This window comes from Apteryx rowi, unplaced genomic scaffold (genome assembly GCF_003343035.1).
Source record: "Apteryx rowi isolate R43461 unplaced genomic scaffold, aptRow1 scaffold_106, whole genome shotgun sequence".
In the NCBI taxonomy this organism is placed as follows: Eukaryota; Metazoa; Chordata; class Aves; order Apterygiformes; family Apterygidae; genus Apteryx; species Apteryx rowi.
The window spans coordinates 527,494-553,552 of record NW_020447264.1 but is presented as its reverse complement, the minus strand read 5'-3'; the positions used below and the strand labels follow the sequence as shown (position 1 = coordinate 553,552).

The following is a 26,059-nucleotide window of genomic DNA, read 5'->3' as shown; positions in this document are numbered from 1 at the left end:
GCTATAGCAAGGGTCTTGCCCACATGCTCCTGGGCAGCATGCGTCTAAACCCCTACGGGGACGGTCTGGCCGCTGTGCAGCAATCCGTCCCCAGGCTTAAACAACGCATGYTGCTTCCTTGTGCCAAACCTGACTCTGCCCTGCTGCAATTCAAGCTTGCTGCTGCTCCCAGCCACAGCTTGGAAATGAGTGTGGGAGGGTTGTGTCGCAAGCCTGCAGCCCTCGACACCACTGAACTTTTTATCCCCTAATGGCRTTGTCTTGGCTGTTGTGGGAGACGGCAAGAAAGATGATCTGTCTCCACGGGAAGAAGCCCAAAGCCTCCGCGTATGCATGCGTGTTCACTGTGCTGCTTGGGAGCAATGCAGAACCGAGCAGGCCCACGGGACGGGGAAAGCTGCCGTTGTACCGTAACGAGACCRTGATGCTCTTTCTCAGCAGGGCTGYGATCCCTTCGTGCAGACCCAGCGCAGCAAGCTGCAGCACCGCCGTGCGCGGATTAACCAGCAGATCAACAAGGAGATGAGGATGCGAGCGGGGGCGGAGAACCTCTTCAGGTGAGTCCTGGCCCCCAAGAGCRTCAGTCTGGCCCTGGTGGGGAAACGTGGTCTCGTGGTTGCAGGGGAGGGGGGACGCAAAACTGTTTTATCAATTTATTTTTGTCACACGCTGCTGTGAGCCATCATTTGTACAGACAGCATCTGCTATTTTAATGCAGACTGCTCGTTCTGAAAGAGAGGATATTTCTGGTTTATTGCTTTTTTCTTTTTTCTGAGACAAGTTCATCTCCTGCTTGGACAAGGCAGACTGTCAGACCCCAAACTGCACAGAAACAAACTTTCTACCCTGAAAACTCTCCTATGTCTTCCAAGGGCCCTCCTCTGCCCCAGTGTCACTACAGACAGACTTATCTCTGCTTTCTTTGGCATGCCTGATTGCCTTTCTTCCGATTTTGCTCAGCTTCTTTTGCTCCTGTCTCCTGTCCCACAGGCTTTAGGAAGAACTTATCCCAGTTACCTAAAACACCCTCCTTTATCTCGGTGTCTGGGAAGTGCTGGATGCTGTCACTCCTGTGGCTGTGCCTTGCTCTGGGTTTGCTCAGTTTTTTTTTTTCCTTGACTTTGCAGCAACTTTCCTGSACATGCTTGCACTTTGTTCAGTGCAACGCTGATGTTACGCACATTTACCATGCTATTAAATAGTAGCTATTCTAATTTCCTGGAAGCCCGTTACAAACCAGGGTGTGAGTGGATGAAATAGTGGAAACAAATGTTGAATTGGGACTGAGCTCTGAATGCATAGGTGCTGTTTGATACCCCCAGCAAGTCGGTCAAATTCAGCTGTGGTAAAAACTGTCCCAGTATTTCCACCAGGGCAGAATCTGTCCGAAAACTCAGATATCCCACAGCTTTAGTCCAGTGGGAGCCAGCTGCTCTCCCTCTCTGTTAGGAGGATGCATGTGTGGGGTTGTGCAAAAGCTGAAATGATTGAATGGCTTTCAGGCTGCAGCTGGTCCAGCACAGGTAGATCCAGCTGGTTACTGCCTTCCCCTGCAGAGTGGTYGGGATAGAAGCATGATGCAAGTGCAGGGTTTTTACAGCTATTTTGTCTTTTCTACCTGAGAAAATTTTTTTGTAGCACTTGTGTATCTCATGTTCTTATAGAATATCTGGGCAAACCTGCCCACGTGTACACAGAGGGCAGGTCTATGTTAATGTAAGATAAAGTGTCATAAAACTGCTCTAAATTTGCTTATGAACAGGCTCTCCAGGTGCATATCTTATACCACCTCAGCTGTCGCTTCCCTCTTCCTAATAAAATGAGATTGACTTTCCRTTTTTGGAGTTTGAATGATTTAGTGTTACTGATGTGATACCTGTTGCACCTGGAAAAAAGTTACAGCTGTACCGGTGAACTTGAGCGAGAGACCTCATTTTACAGGCAAATGAGGACAGCGGTGGTGCCCTGAAGAGCTCTGATCCTGGGGAAGTCGAGGCRCCAGCCTCGCTCGCATGCAGAAGCCGGGTTCTGGAGCCGTACAGCTGCTCCACTGCATCTGCTGCTTTGGTTGGACCGTAAAAATGTCATGCCTCATCTAATTAAAAAGGCCTTGAAATCCTGACGTGTGCCACTCCACGTGACTCTCCTGTACAGAACCAAGGGGAAACGTGCTGCCTCAGCAGGAATGAGCCTGGTTAGGGTTTTGGTGTAAACAGTGTGAATCAGAGCTGCGCGGTGCTAGCTGCTTTCCGCAGAGGATTTGGGATGTGGGCAGCGAGCGGCTTTCCCTCCTCCCTCGCAGTGCAAAGGAGAGCTAAGAATAATGCAAAACACGGGCATCTTAATTACTTGGACTAGGAGGAAAAGGAGCACCCCTAGCAGGGAAGAGGCAAAATGTACTGATGGGRCTTTTTTTTTTTTTTTCCTGCTGGATCAGCAGTTTGAATGTCTCTTTTGGTAGCAGCAACTTCTCCTCCTCCCACAAGTTGACTCTGTGGCTGAGTAATACGTGGGCTTCCGGGCACTCCAAATTTCAGAGCTTGTGAAACTGGGAAATCTGGGGAGGAATCAAGTTTGTCCTGGAAATTAAAGGTGGTGGTGGGGAATTATTGTTGTAAGACTCAAAGGGTTGTGCAAGAATTCTAGGCTTGGGGGCGCACTGAGAGATTTCCTTTAGATCTACCTGGGCGAATGTTAAATGCAAATAGGAGAAAACTGATTTGCCCAGCTTGGAGCAGAGTTTGCAGATGAACATGCTGGTTTCTTTGCCTCCCCATTTACAACTTATGGTCAGGGAAGTGGGTTTTTCTTTTTACTTCTTTTTCCCCCCCACTTCTGAACGGTTCTGTTCAGCATATCAGTCCCCCTTCCTGAAGAGGTTGCCGTGAATGGTGCATTGGAAAAATGCACATGGTATTTGCTCAACAGTGTAAGGGCTTTTGTTTGCTAGATAAATAAATGGGCAGAGGCAGCGGAAACCCTTTCCAGCCTTGTTCAAATACTGTGGCTCAGCTAAGTAATCGGGGAGATAAAGGTGTCGCCAGTATACCAATTTCTTCAATAGAAAATGTTCAGAGTTAGCTAAGCCAATCTTCGATAGCTTCGCCAAAGAGGCTGATTAAGACATGCTCCTAAGGAGATCGGTGCGTGCCCTGTGCAGACAGCATGAGCCTACATAAGTGCAGATTTGCTCCAAGCAAACTTTACCACTGATAAGCAATGACTGCTCCCTAAATTACCTCTGTGAAAGGTACTGTGTTCTTGATTCCTGCAAATGGCACTTGTAGAGGGCAAAGAAGAATGCCCGAAAGCAAAACTAGACGCTGAAGTCAAAGTCCAGGCTTAAAAACCTTCACTGTCTGAACTGGATAACAAGCAAAGCTGCCCTGGGAGGGGGGGGGAAAAAAAATCACATGCGCATGCAAAATTCTGCAGTGCAAAATCAGGCTTTTTGGGCTGAAGACTCTTCTGTCTCAGAGGAGGGGGTGAAAGCACTGGTCAGAAATACATAATGCTTGTGCACAGATGTAACCCTGATATCAGTTGGTTGCAAATCAGCACATAGAAAATGCAGCTTTTGATAACATTTAAAAAAAAAAAAAAGAAAAAGTTGCCAGCTGAGAGCGAGAAGGAGAAATTCTGTTCAACCCTATTGAAACTGGGCTATAATGAAAGCAGAAATACACCTCTGCGTCCTGGAGGAATTGCAATACGTGAAGGACAAAAATGGTAACTAAATACTGGTGTATGTGGAAAGGGGGTGGCTACTATGCTGATACCTTACGGGAAAATTGCAGAAATGCTGAAGGATGTTTAAATGAAAGYGGCCGCGGAGATCTTCGGACCTGGTCTGGTTTAGTTTTGTTTATTTAAAAGAAAAAAATATGTATCGGTCTTTTGGGAATCCCAGTAAAGGAGGTGCAGGGAGAGGGATACTAATGGGCCAGAGTTTTAAAAGGAAAAAATGGTACAGCCCCATAGAGTGTCCTGAGCCGGGTCAGGGCAAGGCCACTGAAGGATGCTATCGATAAAAAGCAAGTCGATGGTAACGCGTTCATTRCTGGGTCCCCAAAGGCCAGAGGAGAGCGTTACCCTGGCCGAGCGAGGCTCGCGTGTGTTGTTTTTACCGCGCTCGGCTGGGGCCCGGCGTGATTTAGTGCAAGCGGCTGGAGCACGTTTCAGCGGACAATTGCACGCTGTCAGCTTTCTGCTGCCGCTGGGTTATCTCTCCCTGCTTTCTTTCGGAGCAGATAAGAAGGGTATAATCAGCCTGGAAGTTTGTCTTGCTGGAGCAGGCAACTCGCTGCAGCTGAAATCAATCCTCGGTGTTTATATCCCCTGACGTGCAATAGAGAGGAGGGAGGGCAGGGCAGAGCCTGGCGCTACTCATGGGCGAGCACAGCAGGCCTCTCTTGTGGAAGGGTTATTTGCACCCAAAAAGAGCCTTTTCCTGCTTAAGTTGAGGCATAACCCTAAGGCACCACTCTTATTTGGTGTAGATGAGTGTCGATAATCAAATCTGAACCCACGCTGCAGCTGGGAGGAACAGAGTGAGGGGATCGGTGCAGGCACTATCAGTTGGTCTGGGGTAAGAAGTGTCAGATGAATCCAAGTAGGAATTGATCCTGTTATGAGCTGTGCAAAGCCTCAGCCTCCATGGCACAGGGTGAACAAGGCGGCAAATATGTCCAAAAAAGCCACTGGGGTTTGATTTCCCTTCCYTCCACATCTGCACTCTAGTGCTCTGTAGCGTTCATGTGCCCCCAGCCCCTGTTCTGCTTGGTTTCAGTTCTACCCCAACTCTTTWAATAGCCAAACTGAAATACTGGAATAGGCACCCCGAAAAGAACTTAAGTTTTTCTCAGCTGCATGAAAAGTTAGGTAGAAATAGCTGACCCGTCGGCACGTGGGACCTTCAGAGGTCTGGATGCTTCTTCCTGCRTCTCTGGGCTTCTGAGCAGAGATCCTGCGACGGCCTGTTTGACAGCCTGACTGAATTTTTGGCTGCTCTTGCAGACTAAATTTCCTGGTTGTGGGGCCCCACCATTAGTGATAGTTGGGAAGATGGGGAGGAAGCATTCGGAAACTGTCACCTTTTTGTGCCCACTCCTCCTCCCCATCCCTGGTTGAGTCTAGCATGTGGGTTGCATCTTCTCATGTCTTTGCTAGCAAGYGTCTGAGGGCTCTTGGATTCAGCTGGGGTTGTAGCATTTGCCGTGCATTTTAGTTAGCTGTAAAGATGTTTCTCTGTTCTCCCTGATTCTCTGGCTTCCCTGGTCCTCAAGCCTCTGTACTGTCACGTTCAAACCCGGCGTTGTGCCTYGGTGACAAGGCATTGCTTTTGTGATGGAAGGAAAAGTAACTGTTGCGTTTCCTGCAAACTCTGGCGTCCTCTGTGCATCTGCTGCCCATCAGAGCCGTAAATCCCAGGGCACTCTGAAGCCTGGAAGGGATTAAGTGCCTGTCCTTTCCAGTGTTTGTCTTCAAAACAAGTCTGACTGAATTTGAGGTCACGTGTGCATCTCTCTTGAGGGTAGTTTGGGAGCTGCCTGTAGAGGAACAGTTCCCCAGAGCCTGTTGGAGRTTGTCTTGCTTTCTTGTTTGGGGACACTTGGAGAAAGAAACAGATTGTAAGAGCAATCAAAAGCCATCCTCTGGGGCTTCTCCTTCTATCCTGGAGCCGTGCCAAGCCCTCAGCCACTCAGAGCGAGCGAGATTATCAGGGTGTCAGAAAGCGCTTCCCAACCGATGGAGAAACCATGGCCCTCTGGGAAGGTTTGAACAGATGCTGCACACGGTGGGGAAGAGGCAATGGCATCCTATCGTCAGATAAGTTAATTGCTATTTATCAGCGCAGCCTGGACTTTATGGGGGAGTTTTGATCTACGTGTTATTGTTTTCCAGAGCCACCAGCAACCACAAAGTAAAAGAAACAGTTGCCTTGGAGCTTAGCTATGTGAACTCCAACCTACAGTTACTGAAGGAGGAGCTGGAAGAGCTGAACAGCTGCATGGACGTGTACCAGAATGACAGGTACGCGGAGCTGCCAAGCAGGCCAGGGAGGTTGCTTTGGYGTGGGAAAAGTGGTTTGTTCGGCTGGGATTTCTTTCTTCTTTTCCTTTCCACCTAGCACGCTACGATATTTCTCTTCTCCCCTCTGGGCATCGCAGGGCTGGTGACCTATCAGCACCCAYGTCAGGCTAGGTTGTTTGGGCTGCGGCGGATCTGCGTCCTCTGGGAAAAATCGTAGCGATTTTCTCCACTTTGGAGAGAAGTTTGCCTTGCAGCTGTCTGATGGGGATGGAGGCTGGGGCTCTGGCTGGGGGAAGGAGATGTGGTCCCTGCGTGCTTGCTAAGCGTCCTGCTACCTGGGCTAAACTGTGGGCAGCCCCTCCTAGGAGAGCAGGGAACAGGACAGGGCCTGGGAACAGCACAGTCTTGCTCCTACCCCTCACTGCTTTGCTTGTGCCTGTTGCTCTGCCTCCCTGATCTGACCAGAGTTCGACCCTCTAGCAGGGAGCAAGAGTTGGTGGCTGGAGAATAGGAGAAGGATAGGGCACAGGCCAYGTGCTGAAAGGATTTGCTCTTTCCCCCTGGAAACCTCCACTGCTTAATCTCTAAAACTGCRAGGAGACCGACCCTCATTGTTTTTCCTAGTGGATATTTAGGACATGTTTTGGGATGGGTGGTGTGTTCTCTGGATTCTGATATCCCAAAGCCAGGAGCGATGGGTCAAAAGTAACCATCTTCAGGACAGGAGTACCATGTGAGCGATAAGCCCCCCAGAGCATGATTTTTTCCATCAGGTGAAGCTGGGTGTTTAACAGAAGCAATTAAAAGCATGGCTGCTTAGGTGCCCGACCTCCTGTTCTGGCTGCTCCTGAAATGGATTACTCACTCGTTTTTATTTTCCCATAGAGGGTATTAATTTTCCTCTCTTTCCGAGGTTAGACCTTTTATTAATTGAAGTGTGTTGTTTCTTTGAAATGCTTACCCAGCAACCTCGTCAGTTTGACTCACCGGAGCGGTAATCCTAGCACACTAGCCAGCAGCAAGCTGACATGCCGGGACGGCTCAGCAGAGCTATTTATCTGGGTGAGAAAGGAAGAGATCCCCGAGGCAGGAAAGACCAGGGACGCTACAGCAACGTGGGAGCTGCAAACGCTCCTTCCTTTCCTAAGACGGCTGTATGGCAGGTAGATGTACGCAGGAGATAGGTCTTGCCCCAAAACGTGGTCCTCCTCAGGGAAGGATTGCTATGCTGCTGAGGGGAAAGGGAGGTGTCACTTGAGCGTTCGCTCTGCCCAGAGGCTCTGCTGCAGTCTCAGCATAATCCTGGACGTTTTCCTTCTTCCCAGCATTAGGCTGGGGAAGTTAAGTTGTCGGGCTGAATCCTCCCGTGACACAGGCTTCTTCCCCAAGCTGTTTCCTAGCAGGGATGCTTGGCCTTTGTAACCCGCCTCGTGTTTGCTGTGGTTTGAAAAGAAAGCAAGAGCAATAACCCCAAAACTCTGCGCAGGCCAAACAAAACCCCCTTTGTTTGCTCTGTGGTATTCGATTCAAGCTGAAATCTCGTTAGAGAGCAAGTGATAACCGTTTTTTCGTACTAATTATAGCTCTCAGGAGGCTGTTTATTCAGTGACCGAATGAGGATGAACAGGCCAAGGATTTTCCCACTGCCCAATTTTTGCAGCTTTTTTTGCCTCCTCTCCTCCCCGGACTGCGATGTGCTAACGGCTCATCAGTTGTTTCTAGAGCTAACGAGAGGGGTTTAGGTAACCTGCCGTTGTGTAAAGCCAGGCTGGTGAGGGCCTGATCCCTCCTGACCCCTTTCCCATCTCATGCTCTGCTAAGCCCTTCTTGTTTCTTCTCCCCCTGGGAGGCCAAGTGTTCGGGGACATGGTAACACGGCTCAGTGCGGAGGGTGAGGAACATCCCTGAGTAATAAACAGGTGTTGGGGAAACCATTTGCGTCTCTGCTCCAGAGGCTGGCGTGAGCTGCAGGTAGTACCGTAGGTTCTCGTCTCAGTATACAGGAGCCAGGCTGTGGGTATTTGGGTTTCCGGGCAAAGAGTCTGGATCCGGCAGGTCTCTACGTACAGTTTGGAATAAGTTCTTTGCTCCTGCTGCTGAGCAAAAGAGATGTAATTTTCTGCGTGCTCGAGGCCCTGCTGCTGGTACAGGCCACTTCACTTCTTGGCAACAGAAAATGAAAATAGCAACTAAAACCCCCAAAGGATGGTTCTTCCTGGCTGTCGTCCTACAACCGTGCAATGCTTCTTTGCTCCACAGATGACCTCTTTTGTTTTCTTTCCTTAATGTTGAAATACAAACCACTCCTCAGCTGGGTATTGCCAAAGTCCTTGTAATCTTCAGTGTTTTACAAGTATTGAACTGGCTCTGTGATAAGGGCTATTATTAGACAACTGGTTTTAATAGATGCTGAAAATTTCCATATTAGACATAGCACTGCACCTTTGAGCAAGTCCTTATCAGTGATGAAGCCCATATTAGCATGTGGGAGTTCGTGAATCCATGACCTGTGCTCACATCACACCCATTTCGCAATAGCTGTTAATTAAAACAGCTTTGTCACTGCAGCCAATTCGGTTGCTATTATATTTGTGATGGAGATAAAAACTAGAAGCTGGAGTAATAACAGACTGATGATTTCAGGCTGTCATCTCCGTGCACCTTTCCCAGTGACGGGCAGTGCAGCATTGCTGCTTCTGCCCGTCAAAAGTGCACTGCTGTTCCCAGCATCACGTCTATCGGCACGAATCACATCTGGCTTCCTTCTCCTAAGTGGAGTCTGGTCCCCTCTAGTTTTGCCCTTCAGCAGGAACAGATTAAACCCAGGGCAAAGAGTGTTTTCCCCTGTAGTGTGTGTGCTGCTGCTGGCACAGGCAGAAAAGAAAAAGGAGGTGCAGCACAGGATTGATTTTTGGGGACCCCTTCTGGTCTCTGACGTGGGTGGCAGCTTCCCATCATGTCAACACTGTACAGCTTGCCGGGCTTGCCTGGGGTTGGAGTTTATTTCTGAGCCCGGAGCTGATTCGTGTTTGTCCCTGAAGCACAAGGATTTTCCAACATTTACGAAATGGTCACCGAATAGGTTGTCTGTTTGTTCTTCCAGCGAGTCCATCAGTGTCCCCATGATTCCTTTGGGCCTGAAGGAGACGAAGGAGCTGGACTTGTTGGCACCACTAAAGGTAAACCTTGGGGTTTTGCACACTCGATGCAATTTAGACTGACTAGGGAACCAAATCTGCACTTTGGGGAATATATATCTGTATATGGGCACATCTCACAGCTGTAGAGGAGACTCTGCAGCAACGCAAAACGTTTTCTTCTTTGGGATGGTTGCTTTTAGGGCCTGGCAAAAATAAATTCAGGACAAGGAGGTGGACTTGAAACACAGGGGGAAAATGTGAGGCTGGAGAGTGGAGCAGTGGGGAAGTGACCGCGATTTCCCCAGGCTGCTGGAGAGCAGATGCCTGGCAGGGCTGCAGCATCCCTGTGTGTGAGCTGGGGGTGTCCTGTGTAGGTTTGGCAGGGGAGAAGATCGCTTTCCTGGCTTTTCTTGGTGCAGGTTTCCAAAGACCTTGTTGAGAAAGCTGGCATGTTGCTTATACAGAATTGTCAGAAGTCACCTTTCAAATCTTGAATGTCTGTTTTCAAGGGTGACTGTGGATTTTCTTTTGTTCCCCCACGCAGGATCTCATCAGCGAGCACTATGGAGAGGACGGTATCTTGTTTGAAAAGGAAATCAAAGAGTTTATGGAGTTGCGGCAGGTCTGTGTCCCTTGAGTTGCAAAATCTTGCTCTGGCTTGTTGAGAAATCTCACTGAAGGTGCTGCATTTTTCTCTGGGTCCCTTCATGCTCCCTCCAAACTGCACGCTTGTCCTCGTGTCTTTGGGTACTGGATTCCTGCACCATGTGTTAGAACACCTTGGCTTCATTTCATAGGTTACAAAATATTACAGACCACTAAATAATTGTTTTCTTTCCCTATAATAGAATTCCCCTTTAATGCCTTACCAACCTAGAACTGAACATTAATAAAAGTATAATGTGATCCATTATTGTTGTTTTATGAATAATAATTCATCACCAGCAAGGCAAAATGACTGCTCTCTGTCCAGCTAACACACAACGTAGTAGTCAGAGAGGAGGAAATGCAGAGCAAACTGGTAAAGGTGAACTTTATCCTCTCCTACCAAATAGCTCTCGTAAGTATTTTCAGTTTCACCTTGCTATGAAGCTTTGACCTCATGAGCAGGAAGAAAATACTTTCCCAGGCTTATAAAGGTCCCAGTCCTGCTCTTCAGGCTGTGGGAGGGGAGCCGTGGAAAGTCAGAGCCTGGAAGAGGACTCATGACTGAAACTCGGAATTAATAAGAGAGCTCTGTCACTCCTTCCACTGTAAAATCAAAATCCCTCCCTCAGTCTTTTCTATTATGAGCAAAAATTGGATGGATTTCCTCTCTAGCATTTGCTTCATCCGACTTTGCACGCATTTTTCTCTTTAAAAAAATAATAATTAAAAAATATCCCAGCTTGGTTAAGGTGAACGTTGCCATCAGAACAAAGGCAGAACTGGAACACCACCTGCTTTTAGTTTGCTGGGTTTAGTCTGTGCGCCCTGGCTTGGACTTTGTATCTCCCCGGCCTTTTTCATAGGTAAACCCATCTCAGCTGTCACACAAGAGACTGTCTCCCTCTGCCGTGCCACCACCAAGTGCAATGCTGAAAAGCTGGGAAGCCGCATTAATGAAATCCTGCCCCCTTCACTGCATGTGCTATGGTAGTCTTGAAGGTCTTGGCCAAATGCTGTTCTCCTGCCCACTGAAATCCTTTGCCTGGAAAGAGGGATTCTGCACAAAGCCTTTTGGGTGGAGTTTCTCCCACTTAGGCCAATTCTGTAGCCCACAGAGCTGTTAAGTCCCGCTGGCCAGCATGTAAATCTCATGTTCCTCCTGTTCCCCCTCCCTTCCCACCCACGTGTCCATCCTCCCTCTTCTGCTTCTCCACAGGCGATGCGGACCCCAAGCCGGAACGAGGCTGGGCTCGAACTCCTCATGGAGTATTACAACCAGCTGTACTTCCTTGACAACCGCTTCTTCCCTCCCAGTAAAAACCTGGGTGTCTTCTTTCACTGGTTCGTGAAGCTTTTTCCTTTCTGACCTTTGCACTTCCACATGCATTCCTAAACGGGGCTGATGTGGGAGCGCTTTGGGGGGGGGGGGGGGGAGGTAAATAGGACCAGACCTCCTGGCTGTGTGCAGGGGTCTTCTTCCCTCGTAACATCTGGAAGATCCAACCTGTCCTTTTTTTGACCTCGATAGCAATACAGGGGCCAGCTGACATGGAGAGCTGAGTTTCCTCCTTGCTCTTGGCTTAATATCGGCTTACGACCCTGGGCAGATCAGTTAAAGGAGGCATGTGGAAGCACGTGCCCTGCGGGGCCTGGGAATAAATTGCTTTGGGAACTGTGGCTGCAAGTCCCAGACGCTCCATGCAAAATGGTGAAAACACTCAAGGCTCTTCCTTGAGGGAGCAGGGGAGGTCAAGGGGAGCAGCTGGTGGTCTTCCTCGGAGAACAGCATTCTCTTGGCACACTTAGCAAGGACTTTGCTGCCGGGGGGAAGCGTATCGGGGGGCTGCACGTGAAGCAGCTAACTTTTCCCTTCTCCAGGTACGACTCTCTGACGGGAGTCCCTTCCCACCAGCGGGCTCTGGCCTTTGAGAAAGGGAGCGTGCTGTTCAACATCGGAGCCCTGCACACCCAGATTGGGGCACGGCAGGACCGTGCCTCGCTGCCAGGAGTCAACCGGGCTATCGATGCGTTTCAGAAGGCAGCCGGTAGGTTGGCTCCCCTTCCTCTGCCTCGCCGTCTGCTTCAGCGGGGAGAGGAGGGAGTGTTTTGAGCTAGGCTGAAACCGAGCAGGGGCAGAGTTGAGCTCGCCTGTGCTGGAACAGGAATAATCGGCTGCACAAATGCAAGCGAGCGAGCAGGCAGGGAGCAGTTGTGCAGAGAGGGGTGGGAGATTTCTTAATGTGCCACAAGCTGTGGTGCTGCTGCAGGTGTAAAGAGGAGCTGTGATGGTGTGAAAGCCACCCAAAGGCCTCTTTCTTGTTGCAGAGCCCTAGCGATGTCTCAGCTGGGCCAACTAAAAGAGCCTGAAGGGGAGAGGGAAAAAAAAAGTCAGAGGGCTGGAAAAAAGGAGAGGGCAGGAAAGGGAACGGTCTGCCTTCCAGTTATCTTTCTAGAGAAATGCTGATCAACCTGCAAGCAAATATGACTAGTGCGGAGATGAAGGGAATGATTTTTTTTTTCCCCTTCACGTCAGCAGTTGGTAGAAGATGATAGCCCTAAACTCCAGCAAAAACTCACGTTAGGTGCTAGGAAAAACTGACTAGCCTGGAATTGCTGTCATCCAGGGCTTTTAAGAGCAAGCCGCAGGCACGAGGGTCCGTACTGTTGCCTGTTATGGTGAAAAACTTGAGAGGTGCACAGTACATGTGCACCAGCATCCTGGAGCTGGATCTAGGGCTGTTCCTCCTCTTGTGGTGCTAATGGAGATTGGACTGAAGAATCTTTGTCCTAGGAAAGCTGATCCTTCCCGTTTGCAACTCAGCTGCAGAATTGCAAGCAAAACAGCTACCTGGAGCTTTTCCGTTGTGTAGGTGCGTTTAACTACTTGAAGGAAAACTTCTCCAATGCCCCCAGCCTGGATATGAGTGCCTCTTCCCTGAACATGCTGGTGCGGCTGATGATCGCGCAGGTGCAGGAGTGTGTCTTTGAGAAGGTGACCTTGCTCCAAGCCCAGAGTGACTTCCTCACGCAGCTGCAGCTTGCCCAGGAAGCAGCCAGGGTAAGTGCTGCTGTTGGGTCCCACGGCAAAGCCGGGCGAGGGTGTCATATGGAGAGAGTAGAGGATTTTGTGGGGTTGTCACTGGTGGAGCAAGCAAGAGGGGCCCTGCGAGCTGTGTCACAACCCCACCCGCCACCATGAAGCAGCTGGAGAGCAGGGTGAACAGGTGGAGGCAGCAACCTCCTGGACATTGCTTGCCTCTGTGCATTTGCTGAGCTGTTTGTGAATATTGCCAGTTGTTAATCCAGCCGTAAAGAAAAGAAGCAATCCCCTCAGTGGTTTAGGGGCTAAGTCATGCACACTGTTAACATAACTGCATTTCCTAACCTTGAGTTATGAATAGAATTAACCCAACATCCTTATCAGAGATAAGTCCTTAATCGTTCCACCTTGTCCTGCTGGGAAAGCTGCCTTCTCTACGTAGCTGTGACAGTGYCAGGCCCAGGCCAAGAATAAAACCAGGCTTCAGAAGATGCTCTTTCTGCCAGACCCCACCTCTGAGGAGTTGCGCTGAGATGGCTTCCTGAGACCTCTGGGCTGTACCAGCTGCTCAGTGTGATATCGGGAGTTGTTACGGCAATCAGAGCATCACCATCTCTGTTAAGGCTCTGCTGGAGCAGGGCAAACAGCTGAGCTCACGCAGTTTGTTTTTCTTGGAGCAAGATTTCAGCGGGGCTTTTCTGTGTCACTTTGGCCAAGGGACTAAGAGAATCTGTGCCTCGAATCTGCTGAAAAGAGAGATCTTTATTGTTCAAATATCCTGGGGGTACAAAATGTTGTGATGTGCTGGGTTTGAGCTGCAGCATGTTCAAGCTCAGATACCAGAGCCCTGTGTAGGTTACCAGGCCCCCTTCYTCCTCCCTGGGGTCTCTGGTACCAGGGCTTTGCTCAAACCATGCAAGATGGGAAGAGCTCGTGTGACTGCCTCCCTGCTGCCCATGCAATGGGGACACCAGGACCCCGCAGGCCACCTCAGTGAGGCACCCTGAGCTCCCTCTGTGGTCAGCAGATCTTGGGGCACAGATCACCCATGCACTGGGCAGAGGAATCGTACCACAAACTCCTAGGAGGGTCCTAGCAGGACTGTCACAGATGGAGGCGGCTCTGTTGTCAGTGCCTCCAGACGGATGTGATAAATAGCCTGTGCGTCAGCAGCTTGAGTTTTGATGCCTGCAGGTTGAAGACGTCTACTCGCTGGTGCACCAGACGATGACCCAGGCCCACGTGAAGGATTACGTTCCCTTCTCTTGGACCACCATGGTCCATGTCAAGTCAGAGCATTTCAAGGCCCTCTCCCACTACTTCGCTGCCATTGCTCTCTGTGACTGCCCTGGTGAGTATTAAGCATATCGGCTTTACATCTTGGACATGACTTCCCATTTAGCCAAGTGCTCCTCTGTTGTGGATGCTGTCTCGACTCATTCAAGTAGCAGCCTGGTATTTGGGAGATTGTGAGAAAGAGCTAAAAGGACATCCACACAGAGTAACAGGATACAAACCTAGAGCCACTGGGATGCTCTGAGATGTTGGTCTTGCTTGCCAGTTCAGTGAGAGACTGAAAAGAGCATGCCACAGGGTAGATTTCCCCCATTTCTTTCTCCGATTTGTACAGTCCTTGCAAAATCTCTCCGAAGAGGTCAGCAAAAAGGTGCTGTAGGAATGTCACGTGCTCTCCACTTGGGGCCTGGGTGGGTAAACACCGGGGAGAGGCACGGCTCGCTGCCTGCTGACCAAGCGCGTGCCAGGGAGCTCAGCAGGGCATTCTCCAGGGGCACCTCAGCTCGACTCCCTAGTCCTGCAGCGCTGGTCCACCTGGCAGGCCAGCCAGTGGTTGCAAAAAATGGGATTTCCCTGGACAAACTGGTCTGGGCTACCCAAATTTAATTGCCAGCCTTCTGGCTGGCTGTCATTGGCTGTCTCAGAGCTGCAGGACCAAGTCGTGACAGCAAGATGCACATAGCTGCACYTGAGGCAGGGTGACATGAGTCTGCAGAGTTCAGCTGGAGCTGGTATTTGGGATGCGACCCATAATCTCCGTCTGTGCTGTCACTGACATTTGCGCGAGTGAGTTTGCCTCAGGCTGAGGACTTGGGGGTGAGCAGCAGATGCATGCTGTGTCCTGCGGTGTTGGCTCTCCACGTGGCGGGGGTGGCTGAGGACAGGCAGCAGGGTTGAGTTGCTTCTTGGGGGACTTCTGCAGACAGCAGTGCAGCCCTGGAGACCCCTGTCCTAACTTTCACCAGCCAGCCCACCTGCTTTTGCTGTGGGCCTGGAAGCAGTAGAGGCCTTGAAGACCACTGAGCTAACCCAGATGCTAGCCCTCCTGCTTGCTTGCTTGCACCGAGGGGACTGTCAGAGGCCCAGAGCTGGGGCCCCTCTGTTCACTGCCAAAGTGATCTGCCTCATGTACATCCTTCCCTCTGCCTGCTTTCTTTTCCTGCCTCATCATACAGTCCCTCGCTAAGGTCTTTGCAGGATCCCCAACTTTCCTGGGCATCTTGACGCGATGCAGCCTTCTGCAGAAGGCTGCAGAAAAGCCCAGCGTCCCAGAAACGCAAAGGGCCTATTTTGGGTGCTCTGCAGAGTGTTGGACCGGGTTGCTGATCCCTGGAGAAGAGCAGCGTCACGACTTCCAACTGCAGGCTGCCTTGCACCTAAAATGGGAGCGTGGGGAGGGAGGCTCGCAGCCCTTCCTGGGGGCACAGCCGTCAGCAGCTCGCTTGGAGGGTGGATCTGGAGCTCCCCCCTCTCCGTAGCCTGCCCAAACTGTTGTTGCGAGGCTTGGGCTGTGTGGGCGTTGCAGAACCAAGAGAGGCTTTTAGGGCTGAGTGAGAAAAGATGCTGGGTCAGAGATGGGAGTTGGGGCGTGATGTGAGGCTGGAGAGGCTTGAAGCCAGAAATGGGAGAGGCAGCAGAGGACAGGGATGAGGTCAGGTAAGAAGGGACAGGACAAACCTCTCCCCGGAGACTGTGTGGCTGTTTGCCTGCCCCAAAAACATTAGGTGTTGGGGGAAGTGTGAATCTGCACATTTCCTGGGGTTTTTTTTTTTTTTTTTTGGAAGGGCTGCCTGGTCAGATCTCATGTGCCAATTTTTCTGCTTCTCCGAGCGTGCTCTGGCCCCGTTGTTCAGAATAACAAATCCCTTGCTCCTGTAATCGACCATCAATAAACTCTTTATGCTGAAGTTTAATCCCCCGTGGGTACTTGCACGGAGAGAGTTGGCATCCAGAGTCAGCGTGATGGAGCTGCTGGGTCACAGCCTGCAGGGTGCCAATGCCAGGGGGGTTGGCTGGGCTTTGGCATCTCCCTCAATTCAACAAGTTCCTAGTGCTCCAGTACTGGAGCCCAAGAGCCCTCTTAATTGCTTGCTGTCCCATCCTGTCCCCAGGCGGGGAGGATGCAATGAGTCTTGAGGTGCCTCTGAACCGAAGGGGATTAAGAACAACTTTGCCTGGAAATAATTAGGTAAAAATCACACATACAGAGCAAAGCCTAGCTTAGCGCTTGGAGAGCCTGTGCAAGGTGTTTCCATCACGGCCACACCGGTGCAGCTGATGTGGCTTCTCCATCTGGAGATCCTTCCCTCCCTGTGTTGAAGGGCATTCGGTGGGTGCCTCGTGTCTAGATTGCAGTGGCAAAAACCCGACAGTGGAAGAAAGGAATAGGAGAAGGCCTTGGTATTGCGCTGGTTGCAACTGGGCAAACCCCTCTGGTCATGTTCCCCCAGCTGGGTTATCTCTATCATTTTTGCGTGTGTGGCTGTAAGTGGGGTCCCGAATGCAGCAAGGAGGAGGGAGCAGATTTTGGGGGTTTGGCTCACTGTTTACACTTTAGCCTGTCATTTTTCCTCTGCTCTTGTGCTCTAGTTGTCATCTGACTTAGCTCCATGTCACTAACCTTCAATGGGAATATTCAGGGCTTTTTATTTTCAATCCTGCTTCTAAAACAGAGCAAAGGAGGGAAGGAGGCAAAAGAGCCAGATATTGAAGTGATGTGGACAAGACAAATCCTGCACTTAGCTTCAAAGCATGGTGTGGCCTTTAATATAATAAATCTTCCCTCTCCATCAGCTATTTCTTGGTGGTTTTTGCAGACCGTTGCTACTAAAGCCAAGCCCCCGGTGGATGAAAGAAAGCTACCACTGAAGCTAGCAGAGCCATGTGCACAGCAGTGTGGATGTGGCTCACTATCCACCTTCTCCTCTTGCCACCTGGGACTCCCTGCCCACCTGAAGCTGAGCAGTGCTCTGACTTTCTCTAAGCATGTTCCCACCTCTGTTTCGCACAGTGGCATCTGATGCTGAGCTCCCAGAGCATGAGAAAGCTTTTATCCAGTTTCACATCACCATGCCGGACGGGCCATCACTCCGCATCCTGCTGCAGGATCCTGAGGAGAGAAGGAAGCTGGGTAAGTGAATGCTTGGTGGCAAATCTGGGTTCTCGGCTCAAAGGTGTGATAAACCCTGATACAGGAACAGAGCAAACCTGCTGTAACCCAGGCACTCTGCTGTAGGAACTGTATCCACAAAGGTGCGTGCTGAAGAGCCTTTGAGGGGTCTCTCTACGTAAGGACACTTTTTGTCTGCCTGCCTTTGAAAAGATCCCCTCCTAGGAAGGCAGTGATCAGAAAGCATCATGGTTCCCTCTTTCCCTATAAGAGTGTTTAAATGCTCTGTCAGTCACAGGAGTATTCTGTCTAATTGAGTGTGTTGGATCTTACTTCCCTCATTTCCATCTCCTCTTGTTTTACACTGATACTTCAGACATGACACTAGCCATGAAAAATGCGAGCCTTCACTTTTTTCCCCCCTTGGATAATATATATGTAAGCAGTAAAAACTGTGCTGTGAGCAAGGAGGAAGGAGCGGAATAAAGCCATCAGCATTTGTCATTGCAGAGCTCCTTCTGATTATGACCAAATGCAGCACTTTCTTCCTTAGTCTGCAGGCAGCGCCTGAGCATAACTCCCAAAATATTGAAGCTCCTTTAAATCACTGCTGTGAAGGCAGGTGCATTTTTTTTTTTTTTGCGTACTTCCATTTCTTGATGATCTCTTAGTAAGTCTGTTCATTGGGTGGGTGTTTTTGTAACTGCCAGTTCTGCAGATTCCCCCTGGAACTGCAGAGCTGTGCTGAGCTCTTTCTGGCTCGCTCCTTGCCAACAGTAAAGATCCCGCAGTCTGAACACAGTTACCTATGTCGCTGGGCGGCTGTGACCCCCGTGTGATGGTCGGAGACAAAAGCAAGCTCCAAGCTATCTCCAAGAGTCTGTGACTCTGTTACCTGCTCCCTGAGAAAAATTTCCGGGTGTTTCCAAAGGGGATCTCACTTTAATGGTACAGTCCAGCCTCACTGTTACTGGGAAGGAGCGTTTCCACGGATGGGGGATGAGACAAGGGCCCTCAGCCCTGCAGCCGTGAACATTTAGGGGATGACCAGTTCAATGGTCCACGATAAAAACCAACCCACAAAGCTTGTACTGATCTGCCCTGAGGTTTCCTGAGCCGGGTAACATCCTACAACGCAATGCAGAGAAATCTGTTTGGACCTGGAGCTCCTGGAAGGAGTTTGGCTTTGGCTTTCACCTGATTGACTTGACTACAAGAAGATACAATGAAGGCCGGGGGTGGCTTTTTTTAGCTACGTCCAAAGGATCGAGAGATGAGGGCTTCCTCCCATGCTGATTTTCAGCTTAAGGGAAAAGATGGGAGCGTTTGCTTATTCAGCTAAAGTTGAATTTTAACAGCCCTCCCCAAAGAGGCTAGAATAATAGAAAGCTCAGTTCTCTACTTCTAGGATGTCATCGTTTGCCTCCCACACAAACTGTCTCTTGGTGCTCTTTTCCCTAATTGTAGAAGTGTGAAATGAAACAGGCCATACCGGGAATGAGTTTGTCACGTAGCCAGCCCAGGCAGAGTCCTCCCGGCTGCTTTGCCTCCCTTTGCTGCTAGCTGGTGGGAGGCAGAGGACATTCATGCGCTCTTTTCCTCACCCAGGCACAGGAAGACGCCCTCAGCAACCCTTAAATGAGCCCCAAAACCAGAGTGTTATGATAAACTATCCTGACACCTTCAGCTCCTGTAATCTGGTTTCCTGATTGGCATGAGCTGAGCTTCCAGCTCTGCCTGCTCTCCTAGGAGAAAACAGGCTCTATTCATCATTTTCTTGTAAAAACTGAACATGCAGACACCAGTCTCAGCTCTGTTTTCAGTTTATAAGAAAGGAAGAAAGTTGCAGCACTAAAATGATCTCCCTGGAAGGATTTTTTTTTTTTCCCCTTCTCTTGTTACATACTGCGATAACATTATTTATATCAGGCGTGTGACATACTCCACCACCTTCACTAAACTGAAACCAAAAGACTGCATAACGTCCTGGTCAAATCTTGTTTGATCACCTGGCTGAACAGGACCTGTCATTTGAAATGTGAATTTACAGTCTTAGAGGGAGACAGAGGCAGAGCCAGTGTCCCAGGTGGATGATGATTTAGAAAACAGCTAATGATCTGAGAGCTCTCAGGTGACCTGTCTCAACCTGTATCTCCTGTGATCTCTCGTTATCCATTTGTTCATCAGTAGAAATAGCAGGAATCAGTGATAGTCATTACCAAGCCACGTAAAACCAAGGCGTTCCAGTGTTTGTGCTTTCCTCCCCCTGCGAGTGGGGCTGGCTGTGGGTACTTTGATAAAATAAGATCTATGTATTTGACAAGAAAATAGGACTGATTATTTTGGAGAATCTTTTCCTCTCAGTTTTATATCCAGCCTCAAACTATTTCCTTGATTGGAACTTGTAACACAGATATTCACCCCTATTTCTAAGGGAAGTAAAGGAGAGGTATTTAGGCAACTGATTTGTCTCCGCTTACTCTCTGGAGTAAATCCTGGCTATCTCCCTGGATTATGTTGCCACCATGTGTCTTGAAACTGGAACTGCTAGAGGCATGTGTGTTTTTATTATGTATCTATATATTTAGCTTTTTTTATAGTTTAGCGTTGGCTATGGGCACCTTCGTTGCAGCCTCTGGCAAAACAGGGATGTTTGCATTGGTATTCATAGGTCACTTATTCAGAGGTCATCAGTATACCTCACTCCTGATCTCCAGATGCGTCTGGCTCAATTTGGTGTTGCTTACATCTCTCCTGCCATTTTTAGCTACTGTGCTTTCGCCACGGTGAAAACAAATTGAAGGCACTTTGAGAGGAGGAAAGCAAGGATGGGCACCAAAGAGGGTAAAAAGCAGGACCTGCAGGGAAAGGTGAAGGAACTGGGTTTGCTTAGCCTAGAGAAGAGGGAGAAGAAGTGTCAAACTATCCCGAAGTTGAAAGGCAGTCACAGAGAGGACAGGATCTGATTGTCCTCTGTGCTCGCCAGGGACACGGGGAGATGGAGAGAAGTTAATTTGCGGAGGAGATATAGGTTAAACGTTAGGAGAAACTTTGCTTGCTGCAAGGGCAGTGAAGCGCTGTTTCCGCCTCCCTCGCTAGGTGATGGCAGCTCCTTCGCCGGCGGTTTTAGAGAACATCTGCCAGGTATTCTCAGCCCTGTCTCTGCTGCCGGGGAGCGAAGTAGGTCACCCCTCAAGGTCCCTTCCAGCCCTACATTCAGGCATTAAGCTGACGGCTGGGACCTACTCCATTTAACGCACGTTGAAAGCCTGGCAGGCTGCTAACGTGACTGGGCTGTCCCTGAATCACGTCGAGTGACACAGCAATTGAAACTCCTTTAATCCGTGGGCAGCCAAGCGAGCAAGACTGCCTGGCGTTGAAGAGGGAGCGACAGTAGAGCTGTGTGGATCTCCCGCTGGCACGGCCAGGCTGTGATTTCTGTGCTTTTTCCAGGCAAGGCTCATCTGAAGAAAGCCATCATGAAGCACGAGGAAGCCATGAGAATCCACAGCTTATGCAAGATCCTGCGGAAGATGGATATTCTCCAGGAGGTCCTTTCCTTTGCTCACAAACGCTCGCTGAGCAAATACTCGGAAATTGACCACGAAGAGGACTTCTTTGAAACCGGAGATGCCCCAGATATTCACCGTAAGTGGTTTTGGGGTGTATTCTGCATGGGGGAGAGTGCCTCAGGAAAGGGGTGCAATTTGCAAAGGTCGTACAAAGTGGGAAAATTGTGCAGGGTTTTATGGAATCTGCAGTTAATTTGTGATATGTAGCTGTGGGCAAAGAGCTGTGCATGTGCATGTGTAAAAGGAGCAGGGCTCCCTGTATTGAAACGGAGCGGTGCTAATAAGAGTGGGCTGGAGCTCCGGGTTTCGTGTTTGACAGCTCCCTGAGCAGGTCTGAGCTCTTCTGGGTTATGTTGTCCCTGCCTGGGAGTGTGTCGTGCTCACGGTGAGGTAGCAAAATAGCTACCGCTTATCTCATGCTGCAATTACGTGACCCTGGCGTGTGTGCTTTCTCTTTCTAATACTAGCCAAAACCCATCAGAAACCGGAGATAAAATCACCCAACTTCTCCCAGGTGAAGGTGACCGATCTCTTCCACAGACTGGTATGTACAGATATGGAGGGGGGTGTCAGTCTCTGGTCATGGGCAAGGTTAGGGATAAAAGTGCTTTGTGCCCCCATCACGCAGGGAACCTTTCCAGGCAGCATTTAGGAGCACCCGAAGGGGCGAGAAAGCCCACACAGCCTGCAAGGTTCTGTATCCTCTCCAAAATGCTGTCTGGGGAGCAAATGCTGCCTTCTTCTCTTATTATTTCATTAGTCATAGAAGCAGCAGCAGGTTAGTTAGCTGAGGAGCAGGGCTCTCATCCAGCTCCCCCAAGAAGGCAGCAGGCACACGCACAAAAGCATGTCCTTTCATCCTGCTGTAACAAGCAGCAGGACCGTGAGTCATTCTTCCCTCCTGGTGCAGGCACTTCCCTCAAAGGCTTCCTTCCAGCAGGAGATGAGCCACCTCCTCACAGGAAGGAGCTTTTGCAGGAGAAGGAGCAAGGGAGTCCGTATCTGTGCATGATCTAAATGGAACAAGACCTATTCAGTCCCTGAAAATCAGCATGGGCTTTGATGTGAAGCTTCTTGGATGTAAGGTGGAGCTGGCACAAGCATTTTGGGTGGGCTTTACCTGATAAAAACTGAAGAGACTGTTTAGTGGAGGCTTTTAGGGGGCAGAGCAGGTTGMAGCTGGTGTTACCCTCTGGGAAAGTACCGCTCCATCTTAGCTGCATGACCTGGGCCAGCCGTTCTCGGACCGGCAAGGCAGGAGATGTGAGAACCAAAAGGAAAATCCCACCTGACCTTTATCTCTGCCCTCTTTGGGCTTATCAGGTGCCTGGGAGCAGGACTTAGCTTAGCAGCTGCCCTGGACACTGTTGGGGGGTCTGCCTCTGCTGTCCCCCTTCCTCAGCACAGTATCCCCACCGCTGTGTGCAGATGTCCCAAGTGATGTGTAGCACCCTGGGAAGAGGTTGGTCTAGCAGGACATAACCAGCATCGYTATTTTTGAACAACCTGAGTGAAGGGCAGGCAGCCAGACCCTGCTCCTGTGAAGGAGTTTTGCAGGGGTCTAATCCTGAAGAGGTGATCTATCCTGCTGCAGTCCACCCCTGGCTGGCTGCCTCCCCCAGAGCCAGGCTGCAGTGAAAACCTCAACCCCCGTCCCTCCTTTGATGATGGGTTTTATTTCCTTAAAGGGGGGGAATTAATGAGCCAGCTCTATATGCTGGAGCTTTGAGTTGTTTGGTCCAGGACTGTAATATTTAAACTGAGCCCACTTCCCTGATCTTGATGGTGAGACCTCTTTCTCCTTCCTTGTAGTGTGGGAGGATGTCCTGATCTACGTTGGCCCTGCTCTGAGCAGAGGGTTGGACCAGAGACCTCCGGAGACCCTTTCCAACCCACATAAGTCTGTGTTGCTTCATGCACAGCCAGTCTAACAAGTGCTCTGAACTCCTCTAGCCTTACAGTGCATAAATCTGCTGCTTTTTTGACATGCAGGCAGGCTGAAACACCGGGCAGTCAACAAAATACAAAAGATAGGATTTTTTGCTCTCCCTCTTCACCGTCAGTCGGTGTTTTGTAGAGTTGCAGCACAGGGTCCCCAGAGAGTTGCTCTTGCACTGAAAGGTGTTTTCACTGTTTCTGCTTTGCCCTAGGGGCCCCTCTCAGTTTTCTCAGCCAAAAACAAGTGGTACCCTGTGCGAAGAGTCCACCTGGTGAGAGGCGAAAACGGCTTTGGATTCACGCTGCGAGGAGACTCTCCCGTCCTCATTGCTGGTGTCATCCCCGGGGGCTGTGCTGCTGTGAGTAGCCCATGCGCTTGCTGCCCATGGCTTTCCCCCTGCCAGGGATGCTGGAGGTGGGGTTGCCTGGGGTTGCCTTGAGGGCTGCCTGGCAGTTTTAGCGCTTAACATTAAGCTGTATAACTTGGCAACGACACTGGTCTGTTTAGGTGGAGACTTAACCCTGCCGGATCTCTGCCTGAGCCTTGCAGATGGGCTCTTCCAAAAGAGTTGAGCTGTGGTTTTGAGGAGATAACTAAGGAAAAATACRGAGGTTAGCTCAGTTTCTAACTGCTGGGAGCCTCTTTTCTTTGGCAAGCACCCAGCTCCGCTGTCCCCCGTTTTGGGAAATGAGAGTGGATGGAACAAGATGGCAAGTCTAATACAGAGCTCATCTCTGAAAATTCTGGAGTGGGCTTTGACTCCAGATAAAGATACTAAAATGTGGGTGTCCAGGTGTGTACAAGTTTCTAAACCTCCCTTACAGCTGGCCYTGCGTGTCCTGACTGCCATGCTGAGTCTCTCCAAGCTCTACTAATGGTATCAGCTACGTCTYCAGGGCCTATATCAGGAGCTCAGTGCATGTGGAGGAACTGAAATGCATGCATCTAGATTTGCAGTGAAAATCCACCCTGGAGTCTTTCCACCGAGCTGGACTGGCCCCACAGCCCCAGGCTGGCGCGTGCTTTGGTTTAAGCTTGTAAAGCACCTTGCTGAAGCCTAACATGCAAAGCATGCGTGTAGGATCTTGCTAGGCCTGCTCTGTTTTCCTGAGGGTCAAGGCTTGCAGGTAGTGATTTTTCCGGAGACATGTCGTGTTTTTTCCTCTGGCAGTAAGCGGGTCGGAGTTGGATGTGTGTTTTGTAAGGCTGCTCTTGTCRTGGTGCTGTGCCTTCGTTGCATGTTGGATGTCAAGCACAGCCATTGCTGGCAGCTACAAAACAGATCCATGGTCTATAGAGCATCCCCCCTTCACAAGCATACTGCAAAACAAATGTAAAATCTCTAGGATGAAAAACCAAGCAGCCTCACRCTGCAGCTCAAACGTGTGCACCTTCTCCATTCCCTTGCAGGAAGCTGGGCTGAAGGAAGGGGACTACATCATCTCAGTGAACGGCAAGGATTGCAGGTGGTCCAAGCACGCCGAAGTGGTGCAGCTGCTGAAGAGCACTGGGGCAGAGGGAGTGGAGATCGGTGTGATAACGCTGCAGGGCTCAGAGGGGCAGAAAGCCGTAAGTCATGAGGGCGTTCTGCAAGCAAAGCTTGGCGAAATCCTTAGGTAGGAAACTGCAGCTTTGGGGAGAAATTTGCTGCAGTCTGCTTAAAACGAGGCTCTGCTTTGTCTCCTGCATGGCAGGTTTGTTTACAGCTGGCCTGGCAAATATAAAGCACTGGTAGCTGCTTCCAGAGGAGGAGGGCCATCTATCTTCGCTCTTAGCTTCAAAATAGTCACCGAAGCAAGCTGACCTAGCAGCTGCTTTTTGGAGGACAGGGGTTCCCTACTGGTCTGTAAAGGGTGGAGGTGGCAGGGCAATGAGGAGTAGTAGCTTCCTTTTGCTGCATAAGCTTCCTTTTCCTTTTCCTACCAGTGCAGCAGAGAGGCTTTAAATGAGACCTGTTCTGCCTGAGATGGAGGCTCCTCAGGCTATGTGCCCGTGGCTTGTGCTAGCGTGTGTCAGGGAGCTAAAGCATCACAACACCAGAGGTGATGGCTGTGGATTGCACTTGATAGCTGAAGGCGAACATTTTGAGTTCTCGTCCTCGCCCTGGCTTGGTGCCACTCTGATTTCGGCTGCGTCTTTAGGCTCCCAGACCCCGGCATTTTGCTCTCTGGCCACGTGAGGAGTTCCTGTTATACAGGAAAATATTCAAATGCAAGGAACCAGCAGAAGTGCTATAGAAAGGAACCGCTTGAGCGGCTGAGACCATTCATGTGGGTTCCGTCTTTGCCGTCAGACCTCACGCTGGTCTCTGTTCCCTCTACTGACAGGCAGACAAGAAGGCAGCGGTCATGTCTTCGGGAGGTGGGCTGCTGAAGAACAACAAGGAGAACAGCCGGAAAAGTCTAATGAACAGCAAGAGCGCCAGCACACTGCTGGTCTGGAATAAGAAGAGCAAACGGAGCAAGAACAGCACTTACAGCGTCCCCTTCACCGCGGTGGGAGACAACGAGGCCATGTACTGAGACAGCCACCTGTCTAGGTCATGTTCTTCAAACTCTGGGCCTGGCTGACACTGAATCCTAGCAATGGCAGACCCTCAGTAGCACAGGCAGTCTGTTTGGGGTGCACTGGTGTCATTGCAGCAAGATGCTCCTCTCGTTCGGAGGAGGCCTGGCTTCCGATGCTGGACCCGTCTGGGGACATGCCGCTGGTTGGATTCTCCTCAGAGAGAAGAGTGACACACAGCCCCTGTCAATACTGAACATTGGACTCCTCCATCTCCCAGCTCCTGCATAAGTGGTCCTCAGCTAAACAGTACTGGGAAACTCTGATTTATTTTTTTTTTTTCTCTTAAGGGGACGAGGGACCTGTACTTTGGTATAAAGCAGGGACTGGTTTGTGTCTTCTGCTTAGTGCAAGGAGCAGCCAAACCAAGCCCAGCCATTAAAGCAAAAGCTGTAACCTTCTTTAGTGTCTCTTAGGCTTTATCTGCAATGTAGAAGACAACACCATTGATGCTGCTCACCAGGAGCTGCTGGTGTAGGCAAGTCATGCAGCAACTCCAGCCCAGCATCTCTGTCAGACTGAGAGGGAGGTGTTTGGATCTACTGTGAGCAAGCCACTGGGTGGTGTGAGGGTTTTCAACCCCCGGGGCAGCCGTGCAGCCCAGCAGGCTTGGACAGGCTGGCCTGGGGAGTCTGCAGGTTGCAGGGCTTCTCCGTGAACGCTTTGCAGCTCTTTGGGGGARAAATTGAACCTTGCTGTTTTAAAAGCGTCCAACCC

The 26,059-nt window shown here is 50.2% G+C and overlaps 1 protein-coding gene across 1 annotated transcript; it reads left to right on the top strand.

Moving 5' to 3' along the window:
- Positions 1 to 507: 507 nt before the first annotated feature.
- On the top strand, positions 508 to 25,299 carry RHPN1 (rhophilin Rho GTPase binding protein 1). Its single transcript, XM_026069611.1, has 14 exons — positions 508 to 557; positions 5,905 to 6,033; positions 9,137 to 9,212; positions 9,718 to 9,795; positions 11,038 to 11,162; positions 11,700 to 11,866; positions 12,692 to 12,879; positions 14,056 to 14,212; positions 17,168 to 17,287; positions 20,720 to 20,914; positions 21,306 to 21,382; positions 22,989 to 23,135; positions 24,188 to 24,346; positions 25,105 to 25,299. The coding sequence occupies exons 1-14, from the start codon at positions 523 to 525 to the stop codon at positions 25,297 to 25,299; spliced, it is 1,848 nt and encodes a 615-aa protein (XP_025925396.1). The 5' UTR covers positions 508 to 522.
- The last annotated feature ends 760 nt before the right edge of the window (positions 25,300 to 26,059 follow it).

Bases quoted from the DNA above. Each gene is read 5' to 3' on its own strand.
- RHPN1 (XM_026069611.1), top strand. From the start codon at position 523: ATGAGGATGCGAGCGGGGGCGGAGAACCTCTTCAG. The intron at 9,213-9,717 runs GTAAACCTTGGG...TCCCCCACGCAG, and splicing joins ACTTGTTGGCACCACTAAAG to GATCTCATCAGCGAGCACTA. The intron at 20,915-21,305 runs GTAAGTGGTTTT...TTCTAATACTAG, and splicing joins AGATGCCCCAGATATTCACC to CCAAAACCCATCAGAAACCG.